The 23195-nt window shown below is 32.1% G+C and overlaps 3 protein-coding genes across 3 annotated transcripts; all 3 read left to right on the top strand.

Annotated features, from left to right (window-relative positions):
• The first annotated feature begins 6875 nt into the window (after positions 1–6875).
• Positions 6876–11921, top strand: LOC114196341 (2-oxoisovalerate dehydrogenase subunit alpha 2, mitochondrial-like). The gene is made up of 9 exons (XM_028086953.1): positions 6876–7134; positions 9639–9776; positions 9869–10051; positions 10219–10376; positions 10473–10572; positions 10898–11009; positions 11111–11250; positions 11351–11536; positions 11686–11921. Exons 1-9 carry the CDS (start codon positions 6934–6936, stop codon positions 11851–11853), a joined length of 1386 nt encoding a protein of 461 aa, XP_027942754.1. The 5' UTR covers positions 6876–6933; the 3' UTR covers positions 11854–11921.
• Positions 11922–15473: 3552 nt separating this feature from the next.
• On the top strand, positions 15474–15962 carry LOC114163598. Its single transcript, XM_028047904.1, has one exon. The coding sequence runs from the start codon at positions 15474–15476 to the stop codon at positions 15960–15962; it is 489 nt and encodes a 162-aa protein (XP_027903705.1).
• A 3136-nt stretch (positions 15963–19098) lies between these two features.
• LOC114195863 (cation/H(+) antiporter 15-like) lies at positions 19099–21567 on the top strand. Its single transcript, XM_028086282.1, has 2 exons — positions 19099–20097; positions 20226–21567. Exons 1-2 carry the CDS (start codon positions 19177–19179, stop codon positions 21498–21500), a joined length of 2196 nt encoding a protein of 731 aa, XP_027942083.1. The 5' UTR covers positions 19099–19176; the 3' UTR covers positions 21501–21567.
• The last annotated feature ends 1628 nt before the right edge of the window (positions 21568–23195 follow it).

Genomic DNA, 23195 nt, shown 5'->3' with positions numbered 1-23195 from the left:
TTATAACCAACCCTCATTCATGTTCCATGTCAAATCCATATCAACTCATCATTCTCGAACCATGGGACCAACCATACATGTAGCATATCCAAATCATGTTAAACTCATTCATCGCAGATTATAAATTACTTCATTCATACATAATCACCCAATTCATACTTTAAAAGTAAGATCAATACAAACATAGAGCCAACATTGGAGAACAAAGAAACAACAGAGCAAGCCACATTCTCGCCCAGCCTCTCGGTCAGGCAAAAAGGTCTCACTCAGGCGAGAGGGACTCTCGCTCAGGTGAGCTCCTTTCGCCTAGGCGAGAGCTCGACATTCAGGAACAGTTGCCATTTGCACTAGCTCGCTTAGGCGAGCCCTCCTCGCTTGAGCGAGGCCACCCTTTGCGCAAAGGCCTCGCTCAAAACAAGAGTTTACTGCCTGAGCAAGAGTTCGAGTATAACCTTGACCTATTTCTGCAAGTCTCACCTGGGTGAGTAAGTCTCGCTTGGGCGAGAGCAATAAATCTCGCCATTGTTCTCCCTGCAACAGTCACATTTTCGCACCTAAACACCAATACAAAGTATTTCTCATGTTCACAATAACTCACAGTCCATACAAACACCAATCAGACCCAAGAACAAGCCAAAAATCATTTAAACTCAAAACTCTAACTTCCCTTACCTGGAAAGGGGCTAATATCATACTTCGACCCTTAAGCCAATGAACTTCGTAGATCCAGGAGCAGATTCACGAACTGGAACAGTGGCATAGAAAAGATAACAGGGTTACTATCGTGAACTCTAACAGAAATCACGAAAACAAACTCGGAATAGAAGAAGTACAGTTCAAGGACCATCTTATGTGAGACGAGGCGAACTTTTGAGCTAGCACGAACAAGCGTGAAATAAACTAGTAGAGCTTTGTTTTAGGGGAAAAGGAAGAGGAGTGAGTGCTGTTTTTGCAAAGCGAAGACAGATTTTTGAACACCCCATGGGCCAGCTCTTAGGCCCATTAGATTGGGGCAACCCTTAAACATTAGGATAAAGAATATAAGTCGGCCTTACATTCTTCCTAACATCCCTCACCAGTAAGGCTTCCGATGGTGGTTGGCGTTGCCGCCAGTGGCCGTGCAAAGAGCAAACGTTGGTGGGCAGCGTTGGTGTGGCGTTGGTGCTTTAGCGGAAGAATGAAGAAGTTTGGGGGGAAATTATTAAGTGTTGGGAAGGTAATTAGATTAGGGTTTGGCATATTCCATTTTTTTTCTTCACGCACCTTCATAATTAACTATCACACCTTCCTCTTCTTTTTATTATTTGCCAGATTCATTTTTCTTCACACACCCCCATAATTAACTATCACACCTTCTTCTCATTTTTTTGATTTGGCAGATTCATTTTTCTTCTACACCTCCATAATTTAGTTTCTATACCTCTGCAGATTTGCATCATAATTGGGCTTTTTGTTTATTTATTTACTTCATGCACTCCCAAATGTAATAACCTCACACCCCTTTACATTAAGTTTTATTTTACCTTATGTACCTGCGTTTTCACTAAGCACACACCCCACTCCTTCAATTTCCGTTTTTTAGACTAGAATGTGTTTACTTTATGCACCACGCGTTTCCCTATGTGCATCCCATTCCTTTGTGTAGTTTTTCTCATTGTACCCACATACTCACTTATGCACTCACATTTTCTATTTCGAAATTTACCATTTCTAATTAAATCTTACATTTCAATCGCATCATTTTCTAAAATAATAAATTATTTTTAATAAAAATTAAAATAGTTTTTTTTTAAATGATAAAAATAAGAATAAATAAAATTTAAATTTTTTTTCTTCATTTTTTCTTATAGTGTCTAATTGACAGTTCGCGTCGCACGACACTTCTTTTTTAAAATACAAAAGTTATAAAAATAGTTTTAGTGCCTAATCGACCGTTCACGTCGCACGACACTTCTTCTTTTTTTTAAATATAAAAATTATAAAACTAGTTTTAGTGTCTAATCCACCGTTTGCGTCGCACGACACTTTTTTTTTAAAATACAAAAGTTATAAAAATAGTTTTAGTGTCTAATCGACCATTCGCGTCGCACGACACTTCTTTTTTTAAATACAAAAAATATAAAACTAGTTTTAGTGTCTAACTAACCGTTCGTGTCGCACGACACTTCTTTTTTTAAAATACAAAAATTATAAAAATTGTTTTGGTGTCTAATTGACCGCTCGTGTCGCACGACACTTCTTTTCAAAAAATAAAAATTATAAAAATATTGTGGTGTCTTATCGACTACTCGTGTCGCATGACACTCCCTTTCATAAATAGAAAATATAAAAAATGTTTTTATGTCAACCCGGCCGCACGCGTCGCATGACACCTATTTTCACAAATGTCAAAAGACAATTTTAAAAATTAAATATTCTAATCAAGTTTTTTCAAGAACTATGTAATCCCTGATTTTTCATTGTGAATGAAAATACGTAGGAGCAAGGTCAGATCTTGTCGGGTTCACTTTCAAAATGTCATTTCTAAATAGTTTTATAAAGAACTACGTAGTCTTGATTTCTCAGTTTTTTAATGAGAATACGTAGGACCAAGGTTAATCCTTGTCGGGTCCTTTTTACTCAAAAAATAATTTTATTCAATATTTTCTTATTTATGGGAAAAATAAATATTTAAAATAAACATATCTCTTTTGTAAATTTAATTAAAGGTACCGCCTTTGGGCGGGTGCTGTAGGGTGTTAATACCTTCCCTACGCATAATCGACTCTCGGACCCTAAATTTGGTTTTCGCATACTTTATTTTACTTTTATAGGTTTTCCATAGTTTTCCAGAATAATTTATGGTGGCGACTTCAAATCTCTATTTTCAAAACAATTTATTTTTAGTTCGTCGTTCCGTCGCGATTTAGGTTGCGACAATTATCAAAAAGGAATATCTTGTATGTGCTTACTATCTTTGTAATCTTTTGTTATTATCTTTGTATTGTTTTGTTTTTATCCTTGTAACTAAAATATTCCACGAATTTTGGAAATAAAAACGATTTGTAATTATTTTTACCTATAAATGAAATGCTAACTTCCACAGTCAAGGGACGAAACTATTTTAACCTAAGTGCTCTCTTTTTCACTTTAGGCCAAGAAGATTCTTCATATTTATCTTAGATAAAGGACACTCAATCTTTTCTCGAAACACTTATGCTTTGAACATATAACAATACATACAAATAACACGCATCTAAAAAAGATTAAATCAAAGTCCATATCACATTTCAATACAGATACATATAATTAACCAAATAATTTAAGTTAAAACACATATAATTAGCTTCCCTAACTTGTGAAAATATCCTTTAATAACTCTAATCGTCTAAAACACCTTCCATTCCACAAGATGCTCTATCTACACATAGGGATATCACAAGAATGATGACGACCTACCATAAGGACCATTGATCAGTAGAAAGTCATATTGATGATTCAAAGAGTACATGCAAGCAAGAAAAGCTCACATGATGAAAATCGATTGGTCATACGAAAAGGGGAAAGACAATGAATTACTTGATCGAATAAATTGATCGGTCCAAATTGAAGAGCTTACCACGGGGATTACTCTTACGGTTTCGGATCTTCAATCAGGCGAATGGAGGGTGAGCACTCCTAGAGAAGTCAAAGAACTCTAGAAAATGGTTTCTACATAGATGGTGTGTTTAAAGTAATGTAATTTGTAAAATTTCCTATTCATATAAATTCTTTTAATATTAAAATGATTGAGTCTCACTATTTTCAAACCACTATCAATTTTAAAATACTATTTTCTAGGTCCTCACAATTTATATCGTTTAACATATATTCGCTTAAATGTTAACTAAGAAACACGTTTGAAATATCAACTAAATTTAACAAAATTTTGTTAAAATGACTAAACCCTCGTATTTCTAAATATGAGAAACCAAATTGGTCTATCAATTTTAAAATATCATTTTCAAGGTCCTCACAATTTAATCTGTTTGACATATATTCACTTAAATATTAACTAAAAAACACGTTTGAAATATCAACTAAATTTAACAAAATTTTATTAAAATAACTAAATCTTCGTATTTCTAAATATGAGAAACCAAATTGGTCCAAAATCTTGAAAAGATACTAATTCCAATGTTCACTTAAAGTTAAAAAGAGATAAAAACATATTTAAATCTTATTTTTATAAAAGTGAAGAAAAGTGGTTGGAAACAATAATTCTGCCAAAATGTCATCAAAATTTCTAGTTGAAATAGTGTACAAACATAGTAGAAAACCTTTCGACCCATAATAGTGTTCTTTTTTTTCATGAATAAGCATAAAAAAATTTAAATGTTAGTGAGTAAAACTATTATAAGTAGTTAAATTTTAATAATTTTATAGATTTAATTATTTTTATTGAGTATTACTAATTTAATGAGTATTGAATATATATATATATATATATATATATATATATATATATATATATATATATATATATATATATTTTATTTTCATGATTTTTACCATCATGAGGAAGATGTAATTTTTGTTTTTATCTTTGCGTATTTAACTCATCGATCAACTTCTTATTTTTTCTTTCGATCATTTCTAACTTGTCATTCAAGTTACTTATTTTGTAGTTAAGAATAAGTTGGCTAATGAATTATTCAAGATTAAGAAGGAAAAACACGAATGATGAGTTGAAAACGAGTAAACCGAAATAACAACTAAATTATCTCATTAACAAAAAAATTCAAACATAAATATACTTAGAAAAAATATTTTAAACACTTAATAATATAATTTTTTAATAAAAACTGAATTAAAAATATTCAAATTTATAATTACTCAAAATTTAATTAAAACCAAAATTTTAAATAAATTACATAAAAGAAATAACTTTCTAATTGTTTGACTCGTGCGAGATTATCAAGCAATTGAGTTTTGAGTAAGTATAGAAACCAGTCGAATTAGAATTATTGAATCCTGGTCCACCCAATCTTTCCTACCCTAATACACATTAGACACATAATTAATGTGTTTAACTAAAAATAAACTGACATTTCATAAATATATATAAAATTAAATATGTTTTATTGTATTAAAAATAAATTTATAATTAAATATATTTTTAATTTATAAATTTTAATATAAAATTGAAATTTGTGTATATTTCATATATAGTTTAGTTTTCAAATTTTGAAACAAATAGATATAATTTTTTATTCAATTGTATAAATCTTTTTGACAAGAAAAAGATTCCAAAAATAGGGTTAAATATGTTTTCGGTCCTTTAAGTTTCAGCGAAATTTGGAATTAGTCCCTCATCAAAACTTTTGACCAATTTAGTCCTTTATCTGTCAAAATGCGTGAATTTAGTCCTTTTAACCAAATTTTGTTAAGTTTATTTGACCTTTCAAGCGTATTTCATGATAGTATTTAAATTATTTATACTGTTTGACACATTTTTGCTTTAATGTTAACTTAAATACTATCATGAAATGCGCTTGAAACGTCAAATAAACTTAACAAAATTTGGTTAAAAGGACTAAATTCACACATTTTAAAAGATGAAAGACTAAATTGGTATAAAGTTTTGATGAGGGACTAATTTCAAAATTCACTGAAACTTGAGGGACCAAAAACATATTTAACCCCAAAAAATATTATTTGAGTTGTTGTATGAAATATGTAAAAAATTCAAATGTCAATTTAAAAAAATATTTGATATGTCGAAAAGATAATGTATTTATGTCAAAGTTTTGAAATAGTCAAATTTTAATTTCATATCAAAATTTAATAACTAAAAATATATTTAACTTATTATAAATATAAATGGGATTGTATAAAAGTAATTACAATAAATCACAATCCAAATATAATTATATTTAAAAATTTAAATAGTCTAAAATAATTCAAATCGAACCAATTTCTTTCTTAACCTTGTTCATTTACCTGGTCTCTTAAGATAAAATTTAGTTAAAAATTAATTTTGAACTTAAGTTGTTAATTGCTTGGTAGACTTGAGTTAATGAGAGGATAAGACTGAATAGGCGGCCGGCACCCACGCGACATGGATCTACACAGTTCTCGAAAGAAAGCTAATTTATACAAACATTTATTATTAATAATTATTAATTTGCTATAATGTCGACGATGCTTTGACGTTGGACTGCCGTGGCACTCCATAAATTAATAGTGATGTAAAAAGTATTAATTTAAATGAGATAATATTTCAAAAACAAAAAGTTAACAATATCATTAATTAATAATGATATTGATGATGAAGAAATTTTGTCAATCTTTTGTATCATTGTCCGTTAATTTTTTTTTAATTAATATTGGTAAGAAATATCTCTAGCTAAATTTATTGTAATTTTTTCTGATGACACTAAAAGAACATATCAAACTATTAACAAAAACGTAGATGATAAAAAAATCAATATAAACATTAAAAAAATTATGATATACATACATTAATTGAAAAACAATTTACTCACCCTCTTTCTCGACATTAATCGCAAAAAACTCTAATTGATATCAAATAGAAAATAATAGTTACCTACAAAAGAATATTTTAACAATTTAAATTAAAAAATAATTTCTGTAACAATAATAAAATATTACATTCCGCTCATCCCACAATGTTTGTCCAAACACACTATACACTATAGATGATATATATAAAAAAAAAAAATCATACAACTGTGAGAAGAATAACTGTAATATAAAATTAATTTCGAGAATTGTGAAATAAAATTTTGTTTTAATACCAATTTTAGATTGAATTCAACATGTGACATAACGTGGGTGCGAAAGGCACAAATGCAGTTACCAAGATGAAATAGTAACTATATAAATAGTAAAAAGATTCATTTGCTGAGTTTCGTAACGACGTCTTGTTTGTGCGTTTCACGGTTTCACACGATGAGGAAGTTTGTCACAATCTTCTCCCTTTTCAAATCTAGGAAGAGTTTCTCCGTTTCGCTTCATCGAAATTCTCCACGCTGTTCCAATCAACTCCACCCTAATTTCAGGAACCTCACGAAGAATTGCCATTTATTACTCTCACCACTCTCTTCGCATCGATTTTTCTCCACTACCATGGGGAATCCTCTTCAGGACCAGGTACTTTTACCTTCATGCTTTTTTACCTTTTCAACATTCATTGGCTTTTTTTATGCACTTTTGGATTCAATTTCTCTTTTTGGGGAGTACCTTATTGTTTTTATGGAAGATAAGAAAACAAAACAGTAGGAGTTTAATCTGAGCTTACAAAAATGAACTTTACAACTTTCATGAACTTTGCAACTTTCATTCCTACTTTTTCAAAACATACTATAGCCTTTAATCTTATATCTTAATATATCGTATTACATAAAGATACAACATTTAATAATTCCCCCTAATATTATCTTTTAATTGAAACATTTTATCTTTCACTAATGGGATGTGTTTATGTTATTTTAAAAGGAAAAATTAAACAGTTATATTTAGTAAGAAAGTTAGATAGTTATATTTGGGAAGAGGTAGTAACCAAACAAATATATTCTTTTTACTAAAGGATAAAATTGTCAAAGACAAATATGATACTAAATGTGATTAAAAATGCATCTCTTTTATAAAATCACGATGATATAGATTAATAAAAAAATAATTTATTTATTTAATAAATAAGAAGTTAGATAACTTAAATAATTAAATAATTTAAAAAAAAAATATAAATTACATAACCTTTTAATACTATTGCTATGAAATTATATATATATATATATATATATATATATATATATATATTATGTTTTTCACTTAATTATTCATAAAATTATATATTTTTTAAAAATTATATATTTTTAATATAATTAAAATATGAATCCATATCGAGGAATGTTTTCGCTTGTAGTAATAAAATTAATTATATTTTTTTATAATTTTCATAATCTTATTATTTTATGAGTGATTAAATATTATGTACCTGTTATTTTAAAGAGAGAAGAAAGTCACTTACTTATTTTTTTAAATATAAATATGTTATTTTTTTTCATTAAAAGGAAATCTTGTGCAATTAAAAGGTGAGAGAAAAGAAAGTTACAAAATGATGTATCTTTATATAATGATATAAGATTTTGTTGGCACGAATTTGGGTTTGGGCTCAGTACAACGTTTGAAAATAAAATAAAATAAAAGATATTTTTTTTTGTATTTTTATAAATGTGTACAAATTTTATATTATCTATGGATTGAAATTTTTTAAATTGCATAATTAGAATGAACTTATTCTTAATTGTCCAATTTGGAACTGAAAAAGTTTATTATTTATTTGTATAATTCATAATACATTTTAAGATTAAAAGATGTACTTTGAATTATACAATTTAAAATATATTTATAAATTATATAATTTGAAAATACATTTCAAAAAATTATACAATTCTAAATTCTAAATATGTTTTATATTTAGTAATTCAGAAATTATTTTTGAATTATGTAATCCGAAATCCAGAAACCCACAAATATATTTTATATTACGTAGTACAACATACATTCTACATTACACAATCTGAGATGTATTTTCATATAAAAAGGAGAATTATGTAATCCATAATATGTTTTCGAATACTACAATCTAAAAATCTAAGGCATATATATTTTAGACCTTTATAACATTCAAAATGGAGATGCAGGAAAAAAAATATGGATGCAAAAAGTAAAAAGTAATTGTCGAGAAGTTTAGTAATTTGATAGTTTTGATTTGATTTAACTGCTACTGCTTTGCATTTGGTTGGATGAAAAGGGTGGAAAATTAAATCAAGGAAGGAAGTGTAACTCTTTATTCATAATGCAAAAGTTGAACTGAATTGGGATGGTATGGCCCCAAAATAGAAGTGCTACATGAATTCTTTATCTGTAGTGTAAATTCAAGATGGTGTAACCTTACATGACCCCCTTTATCGACTGCTAGATAAAGTTTTTGTTTAATAGTTCTAAATCGAGATGGGACACCTTGATGATCTTATACTAGAGTATGAAGTTTTATTCATGATCTAAAACCTTCTCTATTCATAATGACGAATTAAGAAGTGTATGTGTGTACGTACGTTCAGTTGAACTTCAGTGTAAACTCTTTAATCAGAGCGAAAAGACATAAAGACATGTTGAGATGGTATGTTATATTATAGCCTCGAGGATCCAACATATAACTGCAATTTGAATTTGAGCTTCATTATCTAAATTCTCCTGTATTAATTGCAGAATGAATTCTTCTTTATTAATTATGTAAATTAAGGAGGACTAAATTCTTTTTCTTGGTAATCCTAAATACCTGTAGTATGACTTGATTCGTAGTCTAAAAGTGTGATGATAGTGTATGGATTGAGCGTTCATGATCCAAAATTCAATTGCAGCATGCATTTTTTTATTCAGAATGTTAAATTCTGATGCTATCTAAAGGAGGGAATATTTATGAAAATCGAGAAGTTAGAATAATTTCATTTTGGATATTATATAAATTATCAAATACCATTATATCATTAATGAAAATTGATTGGTTTTTCTCCTATAATTACAATGCAGTACATTGTTGAATTGTAGGAAGCATCATACTGAGTTATGTATATGAACGTTTATTGCAGGACATTGATTTTCCTGGAGGAAGAGTAGAATTCATCCCTGAAATGAAGTTTATATCAGAATCAGTTGAAGAGAGAATACCCTGCTACCGTGTCCTTGATGATAATGGGAAGCCGCTCGTGGGTCAAAATTTTGTGCAGGTTTTGAAATCCTCGACCTACCATTTCATAATTTTTGCTTGTTCAGAGGGAACGTATCAGGAAATGAAACTGATGGATATCAATAATATTAGGTCAGCAAGGAAGTTGCTGTGAAGATGTACACTGACATGGTTACTCTCCGATCTATGGATACTATCTTCTATGAAGCACAAAGACAAGGTAGAATATCGTTCTATGTGACGGCAATCGGAGAGGAGGCTATTAATATTGCTTCAGCTGCAGCTCTTGCCATGGACGATGTTGTTTTCCCTCAGGTTTCAAATAAGTTCCACAAAGAAAATAGTTTTTTAAACTGTTGAATTTATATTCAGAATCCTATGTAATGATTTTCCTCGTACTTTATCATAGTTTTTGCCCTTTGGTTGGTTTGATTAAGTTAGAAAATGATTTACCAAAAAGTGAAAAATTTGGTTGCATGCAGTATAGGGAAGCGGGAGTGTTGTTATGGCGTGGTTTTACTCTGCAAGAATTTGCAAACCAGTTATTTTCCAATAAATATGATAATGGGAAAGGAAGGCAGATGCCTGCACATTATGGGTCCAACAAGCACAATTACTTTACAATAGCATCAACTATTGCGTGAGTATTAAAAGCTTTGATGTTTATTTCTCTATGTATGCCTCTTGCATCATGAGTACGAAAATTACAGAATGAAAAACTTACCTCGGTCTATAGTACACAAATTTCTCATGCAGTTGGAGCTGCTTATTCCTTAAAGATGGATAAAAAGGATGCATGTGCTGTAACTTACTTTGGTGATGGTGGATCTAGTGAGGTAAATTTACCATAATAGAAGATCCATTTCTCCCCTTTATTGAAAAATAAATTTTGTTGGGAATTATATCAACCAAACATAGATCAAGAACATAAGCTCTATTCTTAAATTTTCTTAACGCATTCCGCAAGACAATATATTATGACTTAGGATACAGTTTTTCATTTGATCTTCTAGTTTTGGAGTGAGTGTGCGTATTTTTTATTTGATCTTATTTATTTTCCAGTCATCGCATTCTTGTAAATGGATGCATTAGCTAAGGATGTTTGATAGCTTAATAATATTTCTTTTGCTTGTCATATTCTTATGCGTTGTATAAGGACAGGGAGATTTCCATGCTGCTTTAAATTTTGCAGCGGTGACGGAGGCCCCGGTTATTTTTATATGCCGGAACAATGGATGGGCTATTAGTACCCCCATTTCAGATCAGTTTCGAAGTAATTTTGCTTTCTCTCCATGGCAATTTCTTCCCTTTGCTCAGGTTTAGTGTTGTCTTGCAATATCTATAGGCGCATTGTTTGTTATTGTTTACGCATAGGTGATGGTGTAGTCGTGAAAGGACAATCATACGGAGTCCGTAGCATCCGAGTAGATGGCAATGATGCCCTGGCCATCTATAGTGCTGTTCAAGCTGCTCGTAAAATGTCAATTACTGAAGAAAGACCGATCCTAATAGAAGTAAAGTGACAATTGATAACCTTCTAAGCCAAATCTTTGTGTTGGTTAAAAGAAACTTGGTAGTGTGGTCCAATATTAAGGCATTTGATTCCTTTTTCAGGCTCTCACGTACAGAGTGGGACACCATAGCACTTCAGATGACTCCACCAAGTATCGTCCAGCAAGTGAGATTGAATGGTGGAGAGTGGCACGGGATCCTGTGGCTAGACTTAGAAACTGGCTTCAAAATAATGGTTGGTGGAATGATCGGGCAGAGTCAGAGCTTATAAACAATTTGAGACACCAGGTCATAAACATAATGTTCCTTAATTGGTCACAATTCCTGGAACCATGGGAAATATGATAACTTGGTTTCTGATCACAGCTGAAGCTGAATTCCTGTTTTGAATTTGATTTATGATATTGTTGTTCTAACTGATAGTTTTGCTACTGCAGCTTCTGCATACAATTCAAGTTGCCGAGAGTGTAGAGAAGCCTCCACTTGCAGAAGCTTTTCGTGATGTTTATGATGTTCCTCCATCCAATCTCCGTGAGCAGGAGCAGTGGCTGAAGGAGATTGTAAAAGAACAACCACAAGAGTATCCACCAAATGTTTCTGTGTAGGCTTCAATATGCTAAAACAAATTACACTGCTTCTAATAAATTACATCTCCTCATTTTCCACTAGACTATTTTCAGATTTTCTTTCATTTTTATGTTATACGTATAATATTAAAATTGATTTATATAACTAAAATAAAAATATTATAATTTAAATGATTGCAGATTTTTTTTTTAAAGATGTAAATATATAATAAACTTGTAGATTAAATTACCAACATTTACAAATTAAATTTAATTGATGAGATCATTTCAGATTTAAAAGTTGTGATTATCCCCATTCATCTAATTTGAGATATTAATTTACTTAATATTATATATATATATATATATATACGTATTTATATTTAATGTTAAAATAAAATTGTGTTTCCTGTTTGACCTGCTATACAAGATATCAAATCTCCCTTAAAGCAATTCTATAAAAGTTACATTCATTCTCTATTTGACTTTATGCCACAACAAAATAAGCACTCTTACATAAATTTACATTATAACTAACATAATTAATACCTCTAAGTGAAGACATAAAACTACAAAATGTGTTTTTACCTTTTTATCTTCATATTTATAGCCGCATCAACACAACCAAAAACTTTTTATTAATTTTTAAAAGGTTTAAATACCTTTATCGTCCTCATTTTCGTAGTGTTTGTTGCGAATGATCCTTATTTTGACAGAATGTTTAAAATGATCATCATTTTTATCGAATGTTTAAAATGGTCTTCATTTTCGCATTTGTATATTATTTGGTCATTTTCTGTGACGCCGTTTAAATCAGTAACGGAACCATCTGTACAGTATACGTAACACACCCTAATGCAACGTAATACAAACACTGCCACCTATACAGTGTTCCATTACGGACTTAAATGGCGTCACAGAAAATGACAAAATAAAATATGAATTACGAAAATAATGACCATTTTAAACATTCGATAAAAATGAGGACCATTTTAAACATTCTGTCAAAATGATGAACATCCGCAACAAACATTATGAAAATGAGGATAAAAAAGGTATTTAAGCCTTTTTAAAAATTATTTAGTTATAAATTTTGGACGTTAGTTTTATGTAATACTATACATGTCTTTCTTTTAGAAAAAAAGAATTGTGTCACGATAGCCTCTAAAATTAACGAAATAAAAAAATATATCTAAATTTGTAATACATCACTAAAACAGGAAAGAAAAAAAAATAGTGAAAGTGACATCATTTAGATAAATTAAATTAGAGTGAAAAAGTTTATTTTTCTTTAGAGAATATGAGAAGAAAAAGTTTAAAGTTGTAATTTTCTTGTAATAACTTTTATATTTTCTATTAATATAATATTTTAATTTTTAAAATCCAACGACAAATACATAATGATTTCATAAAGTGAATTGTTTATACTAGTGTACATACAGGTGCGATATGTGTGTACTATTTTTCAAATATAAATGATAATATGTTAGTAGGTGATAATAGTGTAATGTTATTAAATTAATATATAAAATAAAGTAAAATAAATAGAGAAATTAATTATTAATAAATAAAAAAAAGAAGAAAAAAAAATAATTTTATAAAAGATAAGGAAAAGTAAATGTTAATTTTAAAAAATTTAATAAATAATTATATTATAAAAGGTAGAATTGATATTACTAAGGAGGAATCCTCTTTATTTATTTATATATATATATATATATATATATATATATATATATTTATATCGTTATAAATACTAATCAAGGCCGTACAGTGAATCTTGTTTTATCTGCAATCAATTGTGCAAAACTTTAAGCTAGAGTTATTGGTACAAACAAAATCCCACATAGATTGTGGTGATTTTTTTCTCAATAATAATTTCTTTTAAAGAAAAAAATCCTTAAATATATTTGGAACCTTATTTCTCCATATTGAAACATTATTTCCAGAATAGATTTATTGAAACCTTATTTCCATTATTGAAACATTATGAAAAGTAATTTAAAATAATTAATTAAAAATATTGAGTTTAAATTCCAATTACTTTAATAGGAAAAAATAAAATAAAAAGAAATTTATGGTTTTTTTTGTACTTAAATATGTTACTATAATTTTTTTCAAAAATAAAATTATTATAGTAGAAAATATTTATGATCAATAATAATAACAATGATATTAGTATTTTAAACTTTTATTCCTCATTTTTTTACAAACCATTATAAAAATAAAAAACTGTACCAAACTTGTACACTATGTGTATATAACTGTGATTTTTACTATCTGCTATGTTTGATCATGATATAATGTTTTCTTTGATAGTGTGAGAAACTATTAAATGGGATGTTACATTTTTGGTATTAGAGCAGTAGTTCCTTTAGGGTCTGTAGGTTTGAGCTTGCCTAGTTTCTGTTGTGTGTTTCTTATAGTGATTTGGTACAATTGTGGTGTTTGTTAGATAGACTGATGATTCTCTCTTTGTGTGGTCAGAGCTATGGCACATAGGCCTCCTCCTCCTCCTATTCCTAACCCGGATAGTTCTCACTTGGTGGGGACAATTGAGGCGATGTTGGCAGTCATGCAGCAGCTGAATGCTAACATGGTGAACCAACACAACTTAGCCTTGCAGCAGATGGAGTCTGCTAGGCTCGCAGCAGAGGCGAATCAACAGAGGCACCTGAAGGCCTTGCATCAGCTAGGGGAGAATCGATCTACAGGTGGATCTTCTCAAGCTCCACCACCACGAGTGCAAGAGTGGAGTTTGGAGGATTTTCTTCAGCATCATCCACCCCGCTTCGACGGCAAGACCACTCCAGATGAGGCAGATCAGTGGATGCGAGATATGGAGCGGATCTAGGATGCCAAAAGGTGCCCAACAGAGAATAGGCTGGCATATTCTGAGTATCTGCTAGCCGGAGAGGCTGTCCATTGGTGGTCTAGCATGAAAATGATGCTAGAAGACAGCAGGGAGACTGTCACCTGGGAGTTGTTCAAGAAGAAGTTTTAGGCTGAGTACTTCCCAAACAGTGTGAGATACGCCAAGGAAGTAGAGTTCTTGCAACTGATGCAGGGAGAGATGTCAGTGTCAGAGTATGCTAAAAAGTTCAAGCACCTAGGCAGATTCCACACTTTGAGGATGGCTGAAGATTGACAGTGTAGGAAGTTTGAAAATGGACTGAGAGGCGATCTTAAACTCATGGTGGCTCCGCTCTCTATAAAGGAGTTCCCTGCTTTGGTGGAGAAAGCAAGGGTAATGGAGAAGCTAAAAACGGAAGTTGAAGCCCAACAGCGTTCTCAGCATAAGGTGGGAGGACCATCTGGGTCCACCAGCCGACAAGACGATAGGAGGAAGCCCTACTCCAGACCTCCGCCTCCGGGGTCCAGGAGATTCCACCACAGTCACATCAGCCTCAGTCTTATCAGCATCAGTCCCCTCAGCACCACTCTCACAGGCCTCGGTGTTTTCAGTGTGGAAGGCCCCACATGAGGAGTGCATGTCCTCAACTGGTGGTAGGCAGACGTGCTATAGATGTGGCCAGGAGGGTCACTTCCTCAGAGATTGCCCCACTGGCAGGAGTGTAGTGCCAAGATCTCCAACGCAGTCGCATCCACAACATACATGGGGAAGTGCTAGGCCCTAGGCAGCTGGCCGAGTATATGCCATGACAGGCACAGAGGCGAACAAATCAGGTAACCTCATCATTGGATCTTGTGTGATTACCGGTAGGAGCTTATGTGTACTATACGATTCAGGAGTGACACACTCTTTCGTGTCGGAGTCTATAGTGTTGGAGTTGGGTCTTCCGGTGAGGGAACTCCAGTATGACCTGGTGGTGTCCACGCCTACTTTTGGGTTGGTCAGAACCTCGACCTTGTGTGCTAGATGTCAGATCGAGGTTGAGGGATGCAAATACCATGTAAACCTTATCTGTTTACCTTTGGAGGGCTTGGATGTGATCTTGGGAATGGATTGGCTATCTGCTAATCACATTCTCATTGATTGCAATGAGAAGAGGGTGTTGTTTCCCAGCTCAGGAGATGAAGTTATGGTGATGTCCTCACAACAGGTGGATCAAGCCATCAAAGAGGGATCTCGGTGTTTCTTGATTCTAACTCAACTGTTTGTTGAGAATGGAGATGGACACCTTTAGATGGCAGTGGTGAGGGAATTTTTCGATGTTTTCCCTGATGAGGTACCCGACTTGCCCCCTTCCAGGGAGATAGAGTTCTCTATTGATCTGGTGCCTGGAGCAGGGCCATTATCAATAGCACCTTACAGGATGGCTCCTGCTGAGCTCCAACGTCGCTTACACAATCCGGATATCGAGTCTAAAATTTTAAATTATTGAATTGTGTGTTATGAGTGATATATATTATGTTTTGCATTATTCTTTTTCTCCTTTTTCAGTTAGCTTACCCTTTTTGTTTCTGTTGTTGTCCTTGTATGTTCTCCTTTGCTATGATCGCCTATTGTTGGTGTGAGCAGAGCCTAATCCAGATGATGACGCCCCCCTTCAGAGTAGGAATTGACCCTCACTCACTATTGTTGTAGTTTTGGACCAGATTTTGTGGAGTCCTAACTTGATGAGTAGTTTAGGTCTTTTATGTATCTACTCTTACCCCCAGAATTCTTCTTATGGAAAAATTTTGGATGACTGTACCAGACTTGTACACTATGTGTATATAACTGTGATCTTTACTATCTGCTATGTTTGATCATGATATAATATTTTATTTGATAATGTGAGAAACTATTAAATGGGATGTCACACTTTCGATGTTAGAAACTTATTTGAAATTTGACTCTCTAAAGAAAACAAATCTGCAAGGGGTATTTTTATTTTTTATTTTATCTTTTAAAGGATTTTTTTAATTAAACATAAAAAATTAAGGTAAGAGAAAAAATAATTTTAAAAAATTGATAAAAAGTGATGATATTAAATTTTAATTACTTAAAAAAAATTAAAAAATAATTTAGGAGTGAATAAATTTTAGTTTTGTAATATAATTTGAAATAAAAATTTTTATAATTATTATAACTGTTTGTAAAAATAAATAATGAAAAATAAAAGATAAATTTAAAATTTCATAACATTATTATCATCGCAGTTATTATTATCGTTAATCATAAATACATTTTACTATAATATTTTTGTTTTTTAAAAATCAATAATAAGAAATTTAGTTTAAAATTATATTAGAAAATTCAGAAATTAATTTTTTTATTCTTTCTCCTAAAACAATTAAAAATTTAAACTCAATATTTTAATCAAATATTTTAAATTAGTTTTTCAAAATTTTAATTTCATTTATTAACTACTATAATTTACATGATTTTTTATAATGATTTTAACTTAAATGTATAAAAAATGTGTGTTCCTTTTTTTTTTACCTGGATTTTTTTCTTAAAGAGATTTTTGGTCAAGGAGATTTTGAGGAGATATAAGTGAAGATCAATTTTCGCTCATTATTCACAAAAGCAAATACCTCCGGCAAGGAAGCTTCACAACATTATCCCTTCTGTGAATAGTATAAATAAGCATTGTTCACAAGAGAAAAGACTCTTCATTACTACATTTACACATCTGAAATTTACTGACATAAGGGTCGCGAAGTGTCTTTGTAGACACCATGATTAACTCAACATCAGTGTTCAAAGGACATTCAAACTCAAAATGCTACACGTAGAATCCATTTTAGACTTACAAATGGAAAAGGAAAATTTAGTAATTTAATTAGCACATTAATTAATAAAAATAATCTAAATTTATTTACGAAAAAAATATTACAAATTATGTTGTAAAATTGATTACAAGTTTCTTATATATTTTATTTTCTTATCTTTTGTACCGTGTTTTATTTTTATATCTTTAAAACAAACTTTAATAGTTTTGTTAAAGAAATTGTCAATAAATACAAATTCATATTACAACTTTGTGATTTTTCAATATAAACATATATTTAATGATATTTATATATTATGATTTTTAAATATAATATAACTCATTTATTATAAACTTCAATTATATGAAATATAATGCAACTAAAATACTGGCTATATATACATGTATATATTTCTTCACAATTGTTAACCTAACAATGATGACTTTTGGTTAAAGTGATAAATGTTGGAGTATACACACATTCCACAAATTCATCCTCAAACCCTTTATTCTCTTTGAAATCAGATCTTTTGAAAATCCAGCACCAACTTTGAAGATAAATATGATTATTAATTTATGAAAAAAAAAGAATGAAAGTTAAAATAATAGGTATAAGGTGGTTGTAAAAATTGATTAGGTGTCAAAACACTATAGGTGCACTTTTTTTTCCAATGTAACGTAAAATCGAATCATGAGCTTTCTTAAAATAGAAAACCTTCCCTTGGAAACAATACAAACCGTAGAATTGAACTAGAGCTCCCACTTGAAGTGGACGGCCACCAAAACCAAAGGAACCCCACTTCTTTTCTCTCTGCCTTTAATTCTTCTCTTATCCTTTTCATCAAACAAACCAAAACATAATTATCCTCCTTACATTATTTTCCAACGTAACCCTTTTGCACTTTCTAGTCAATTCATCTGCTCAACGCAACACGACTTCAACCACGTTCTTTTGCATGCAAACTTCATCAGCTAACTATTTTCAAACACATAGATGATTGTGCCTTATCAAGGTGATGAATATTTGACGCATGAAAGAGTCATCATCTATAAGGGTTGCACGTAAGAGGAAGTGAAGGTTGTTGTAGCAACAAGAATGGAGATAAACACGAGAAAAATGGCAGAAGCAACCAATAGAACGGATGACTACATAGTATGTTATGCACCTACCATGATAACAACAAATGGGGTGTGGCAAGGAGACAACCCTTTGGATTATTCTCTCCCTCTTTTCATCTTGCAATTGACTTTAGTTGTGATTGCCACCCGCTTGTTTGTGTTCATTCTCAAACCTTTTCGCCAGCCACGCGTAATTGCTGAAGTCTTGGTGAGTTTGTTTCTTCAACATCATTATCTGAACAAATTTCATTCATGCAATCTTGTCTTTCTATGTGTTGCGTCACTTCAGACATAAACTATTTGGCTAAAAGCGTGAGAGAATGAGAAAACATCTCCCAACTGTTTGTGATATGCTTTTTAAAATATATTTGTTTTGGAAAGCGTTTTCAGAACTTGAAATTGTTTTGAAGAGCCTTTTTTAAAACCAAGAGTGAGAAGGGCTAGAAGATTAACACACTCTGGTTGGTTCTTTACTGACAGATGTTATCATTTTACATGGGTACAGGGTGGAGTAATATTGGGTCCTTCGGTGCTTGGACAAAACGAAACATTTGCCAATGCAGTTTTTCCTCTAAGAAGTGTCATGGTGATTGAAACAATGGCAAATATTGGTCTCCTCTATTTTCTGTTCTTGGTAGGGGTGGAAATGGACATAACAGTGATGCGAAGCGTGGGTAGAAAAGCTGTGGCTTCGGCAATGGTTGGCATGATTTTACCTTTCCTCGTTGGAGTTGCATTCTCCTACCTTTTGGCCAAAAAAACCGATACTCATATAAACCAAGGCACATACATTCTATTCCTTGGTGTTGCTCTCTCTGTCACTGCATTTCCCGTCCTTGCTAGGATTCTAGCTGAGCTTAAACTCGTTAACACAGAGTTGGGGAAGCTTGCTCTTTCAGCTGCACTCATCAATGATGTGTGTGCTTGGATTCTCTTAGCTTTGGCCATTGCACTAGCTGAGAATAATGCAACTTCCTTGGCTTCTCTCTGGGTCCTACTCTCTGGTGCTGCATTTGTAGCCGTTTGTGTTTTTGCTGTTCGACCAGCAGTTGAATGGCTGATTAGGAAAACCCCTGAAGGAGAAACTTTCAGTGAGTTTTATATATCTCTTATTCTAGCTGGGGTCATGGTCTCAGGCTTCATCACTGATGCAATTGGAACTCATTCTGTTTTTGGAGCTTTTGTGTTTGGTTTGGTAATCCCAAATGGACCACTCAGTTTTACTCTTGTGGAAAAGCTGGAGGACTTTGTTTCCGGGCTTCTGCTACCTCTCTTTTTTGCCATAAGTGGGCTAAAAACCAACTTAGGACTCATCAATGGCTCATACACCTGGGCGATTCTTCTTCTAGTCATTTTTCTGGCCTGCATTGGCAAAATTCTTGGCACCCTTTTGATTGCACTGCTTTATCAAATGCCAATACGTGAAGGAGCTGCCCTGGGTTTACTCATGAACACAAAAGGTCTCGTTGAAATGGTGGTGCTTAATGTTGGGAAGGACCAGAAGGTACTCACACTAAAATGATAACTTAAACATATTTAACATCCTGAACGCATAAAAACATTGAACGCTTTGTTGGTTCTCTTAAATTCCTCTCTTGATAAGGGATGTTGATCACTTACAACTGTGTGCAGGTTTTTGATGAAGAATCATTTGCAGTGATGGTCGTTATAACAGTCATAATGACTGCCATTGTAGTACCTGCCATATCAGTCATTTATAGACCCTCAAGGAGCAGCATATATTACAAAAGAAGAACAGTTGAGATATCAAAATTAGATACTGAGTTCAGACTCCTAGTGTGTGTGCACACCCCTCGAAACGTTCCAACAATGATCAACCTTCTTGAAGCCTCAAACCCATCAAAGAACTCCCCAATATGTGCCTATGTGCTCCATCTGGTGGAACTCAGTGGTCGCACATCAGCCATGCTCATTGTTCACAACACAGCAAAACCAGACCTCCCTGCCCTTAACAGAACCGAAGCTCAATCCGACCACATAATCAAAGCCTTTGAAAACTACGAGCAGCATGCTTCATTCATCGCAGTGCAGCCCTTGACAGCGATCTCTCCCTATTCCACCATGCATGAAGACATATGCAATTTGGCAGCAGACAAACGTGTGTCCCTCATCATTGTTCCTTTTCATAAACAACAAACAGTTGATGGCGGCATGGAAGCTACAAACATGGCTTATAGAGCCATCAACCAGAACGTGCTAGCAAACGCACCATGCTCGGTAGGAATTCTAGTAGATAGAGGCTTAAGTGGCTCTAACCGTTTGGCTGGAAACCAAGTGTCTCATAACGTAGCAGTGTTGTTCTTCGGAGGGCCAGATGATAGAGAGGCATTGTGCTATGGATGGAGAATGGTGGAACATCCTGGGATTAGCCTCACCATAATGCGTTTTATCCCAGGTGAACAGGCAGAGCCATCGTGCCCACAACAAGACAGCAAAAACATGGATGGACCAAGGGTGCTGCTGACAGTGCAAACAGATAGGGATATACAAAAGCAACTTGATGAAAAACTTATACAAGAATTTAGGATGAGATGTGGGAGTGGTGATTCAGTTGATTATGTTGAGAAGGTAGTTAAAAATGGGGAAGACACAGTGGCTGCAATAAGAAGCATGGATGATGCTCATGATCTTTTCGTTGTTGGGAGAGGTCAAGGGATGATATCACCTCTCACTGCAGGACTCACTGATTGGAGTGAATGTCCTGAAATGGGAGCCATTGGAGATTTGCTAGCATCTTCTGATTTTGCAGCCACTGCTTCAGTTTTGGTGGTGCAACAATACATTGGCCAAGTATATCCAGGAACGGAAACACCTAATGGTGATGATTATATCGATTTTAGCCATTGTTCTATATCACCTGCACCTAATACAATTAGAGCATTTTAAACCTAAACCATGTAAAGTACAAAACATTTTCTCTCTTTTCTTTTTCCTATGTTCCTTCCATTTTTGTATTATATCTCCTGGAGTAGTTACTTTTGTTTGTAATATACCTTCTTCAATACGAGAAATGTATATATTAAAACTATATCAGCACAACTTTTTCTGGTTATCTTTTCATAACTCTTGCCCTTTCAATAGTCAATTCAAGTTAATTGACATGAGTATGGTTCTGATGTTGTACTTAATATTCGTCTTTCTGTTTTGGATGCAATGGATAACAACAACTACTATGAGCCTACAACTACAAAAGCATTAAAATTGTTTTCACTTACCCTTTTGGTTTGATTTTTTTGCCAAAACATTCACTTAATCTTGTTTATTTCTTAGAGCACTGGGTTATGTGTCAAGGACTAAATATAGATGCAGAAAAACTGGTATAAATACTGTTGTTAATCTTACTCTCCCTTCTCTCTCCCTTACATCTTTTTTTATCTGATTTAATTGGAGGAGGATGTAAACTGTGAAGTATTGTTCTCTCTTCAAAGTTATGTCCTTTTTATCATCTTACTCGTAGCCTTTTCTAAAAGAATTTCTGAACAAAATTTGTTGCTATGTCCAATGATTTTAAAGATGACAAAACACAATGTATTCACTCCACAGGGGACCAATTGCATCATTATCATTTGTACTCCAAATATATGCCATGTTACCATCAATAATTTTTGGGTAAATACCATTAATACTGGAAAGAATAGAGAATACCATATTTAAGTACGCACCTTTTATTGGGTTATTAGAGTATAAAAATCTTGAGCAATCTATGTGTCTATACATGTAAAGTCTAGTCTATTTTTGTAACACACTAAAAAATCTTCAATTTTTTACCTCAATTCAGTCCTCCTTTTTAAAAACAAGTTAATGTGGTATGTTCCGTTGAAAGCAAATTACATATAAGTGGCTCTGGGTTTCTCCAATCCTTTATGATTATATTCTTCTCCAATCCTTTATAATTCTATTCTCGTATCTAGAGGGTCACCTTCAGAGTAGAAACGAAGATGGTAAGGGTTAGAGAATCATTCACACATGGTCACATTTTTAAATGGTGTCAACACCAATTCATCTAAAAGAACATTGACTCTTTTTAAATAAAATAATAAAAATTGAATTAAGGTAAAAAAAAATTTGAGAGATCACATTAAATAAATTTCTCAATACCGAAACAAAAAAACTTATTAAGCATTTTTAAAAATAAAAAAAGGAAGTCCAATCTTAATCAACATATTTTCTAATTTTTCATCTTTATATTACGTATATTTTAAATACTAACTAATATTTCACTTTAAATCAATCATTTATATGATTTTATCAAATATTTTAATTTAATAATCAAAATTTAATTTCTGTATTACATATTTGAAAACTCAACATTATATGGTTCATAAGTTCAAAACTCAATGAACAAAATTCATTAGGATAAACATCTCACAATACTATTCAATGTTAAGATACATGAAGTAATACTATTTTTCCTTCTCATCCTGCCCATTGTTTCTTTGGATCTTTTCTTAATGTTTCTATTCTATAATTGTTAGATCCTCTAGTACTCTTTACACATTTTTTTATATGTGAGTTTCTTGATCAGATAATCAATCTTGCATAAAAACTTTAGGTTTGTCTTGTTCCACATATTTTCTTCCT

Source organism: Vigna unguiculata, chromosome 9, assembly GCF_004118075.2.
Source record: "Vigna unguiculata cultivar IT97K-499-35 chromosome 9, ASM411807v1, whole genome shotgun sequence".
In the NCBI taxonomy this organism is placed as follows: domain Eukaryota; kingdom Viridiplantae; phylum Streptophyta; class Magnoliopsida; order Fabales; family Fabaceae; genus Vigna; species Vigna unguiculata.
This window is presented reverse-complemented; position numbering and strand designations above follow the sequence as displayed.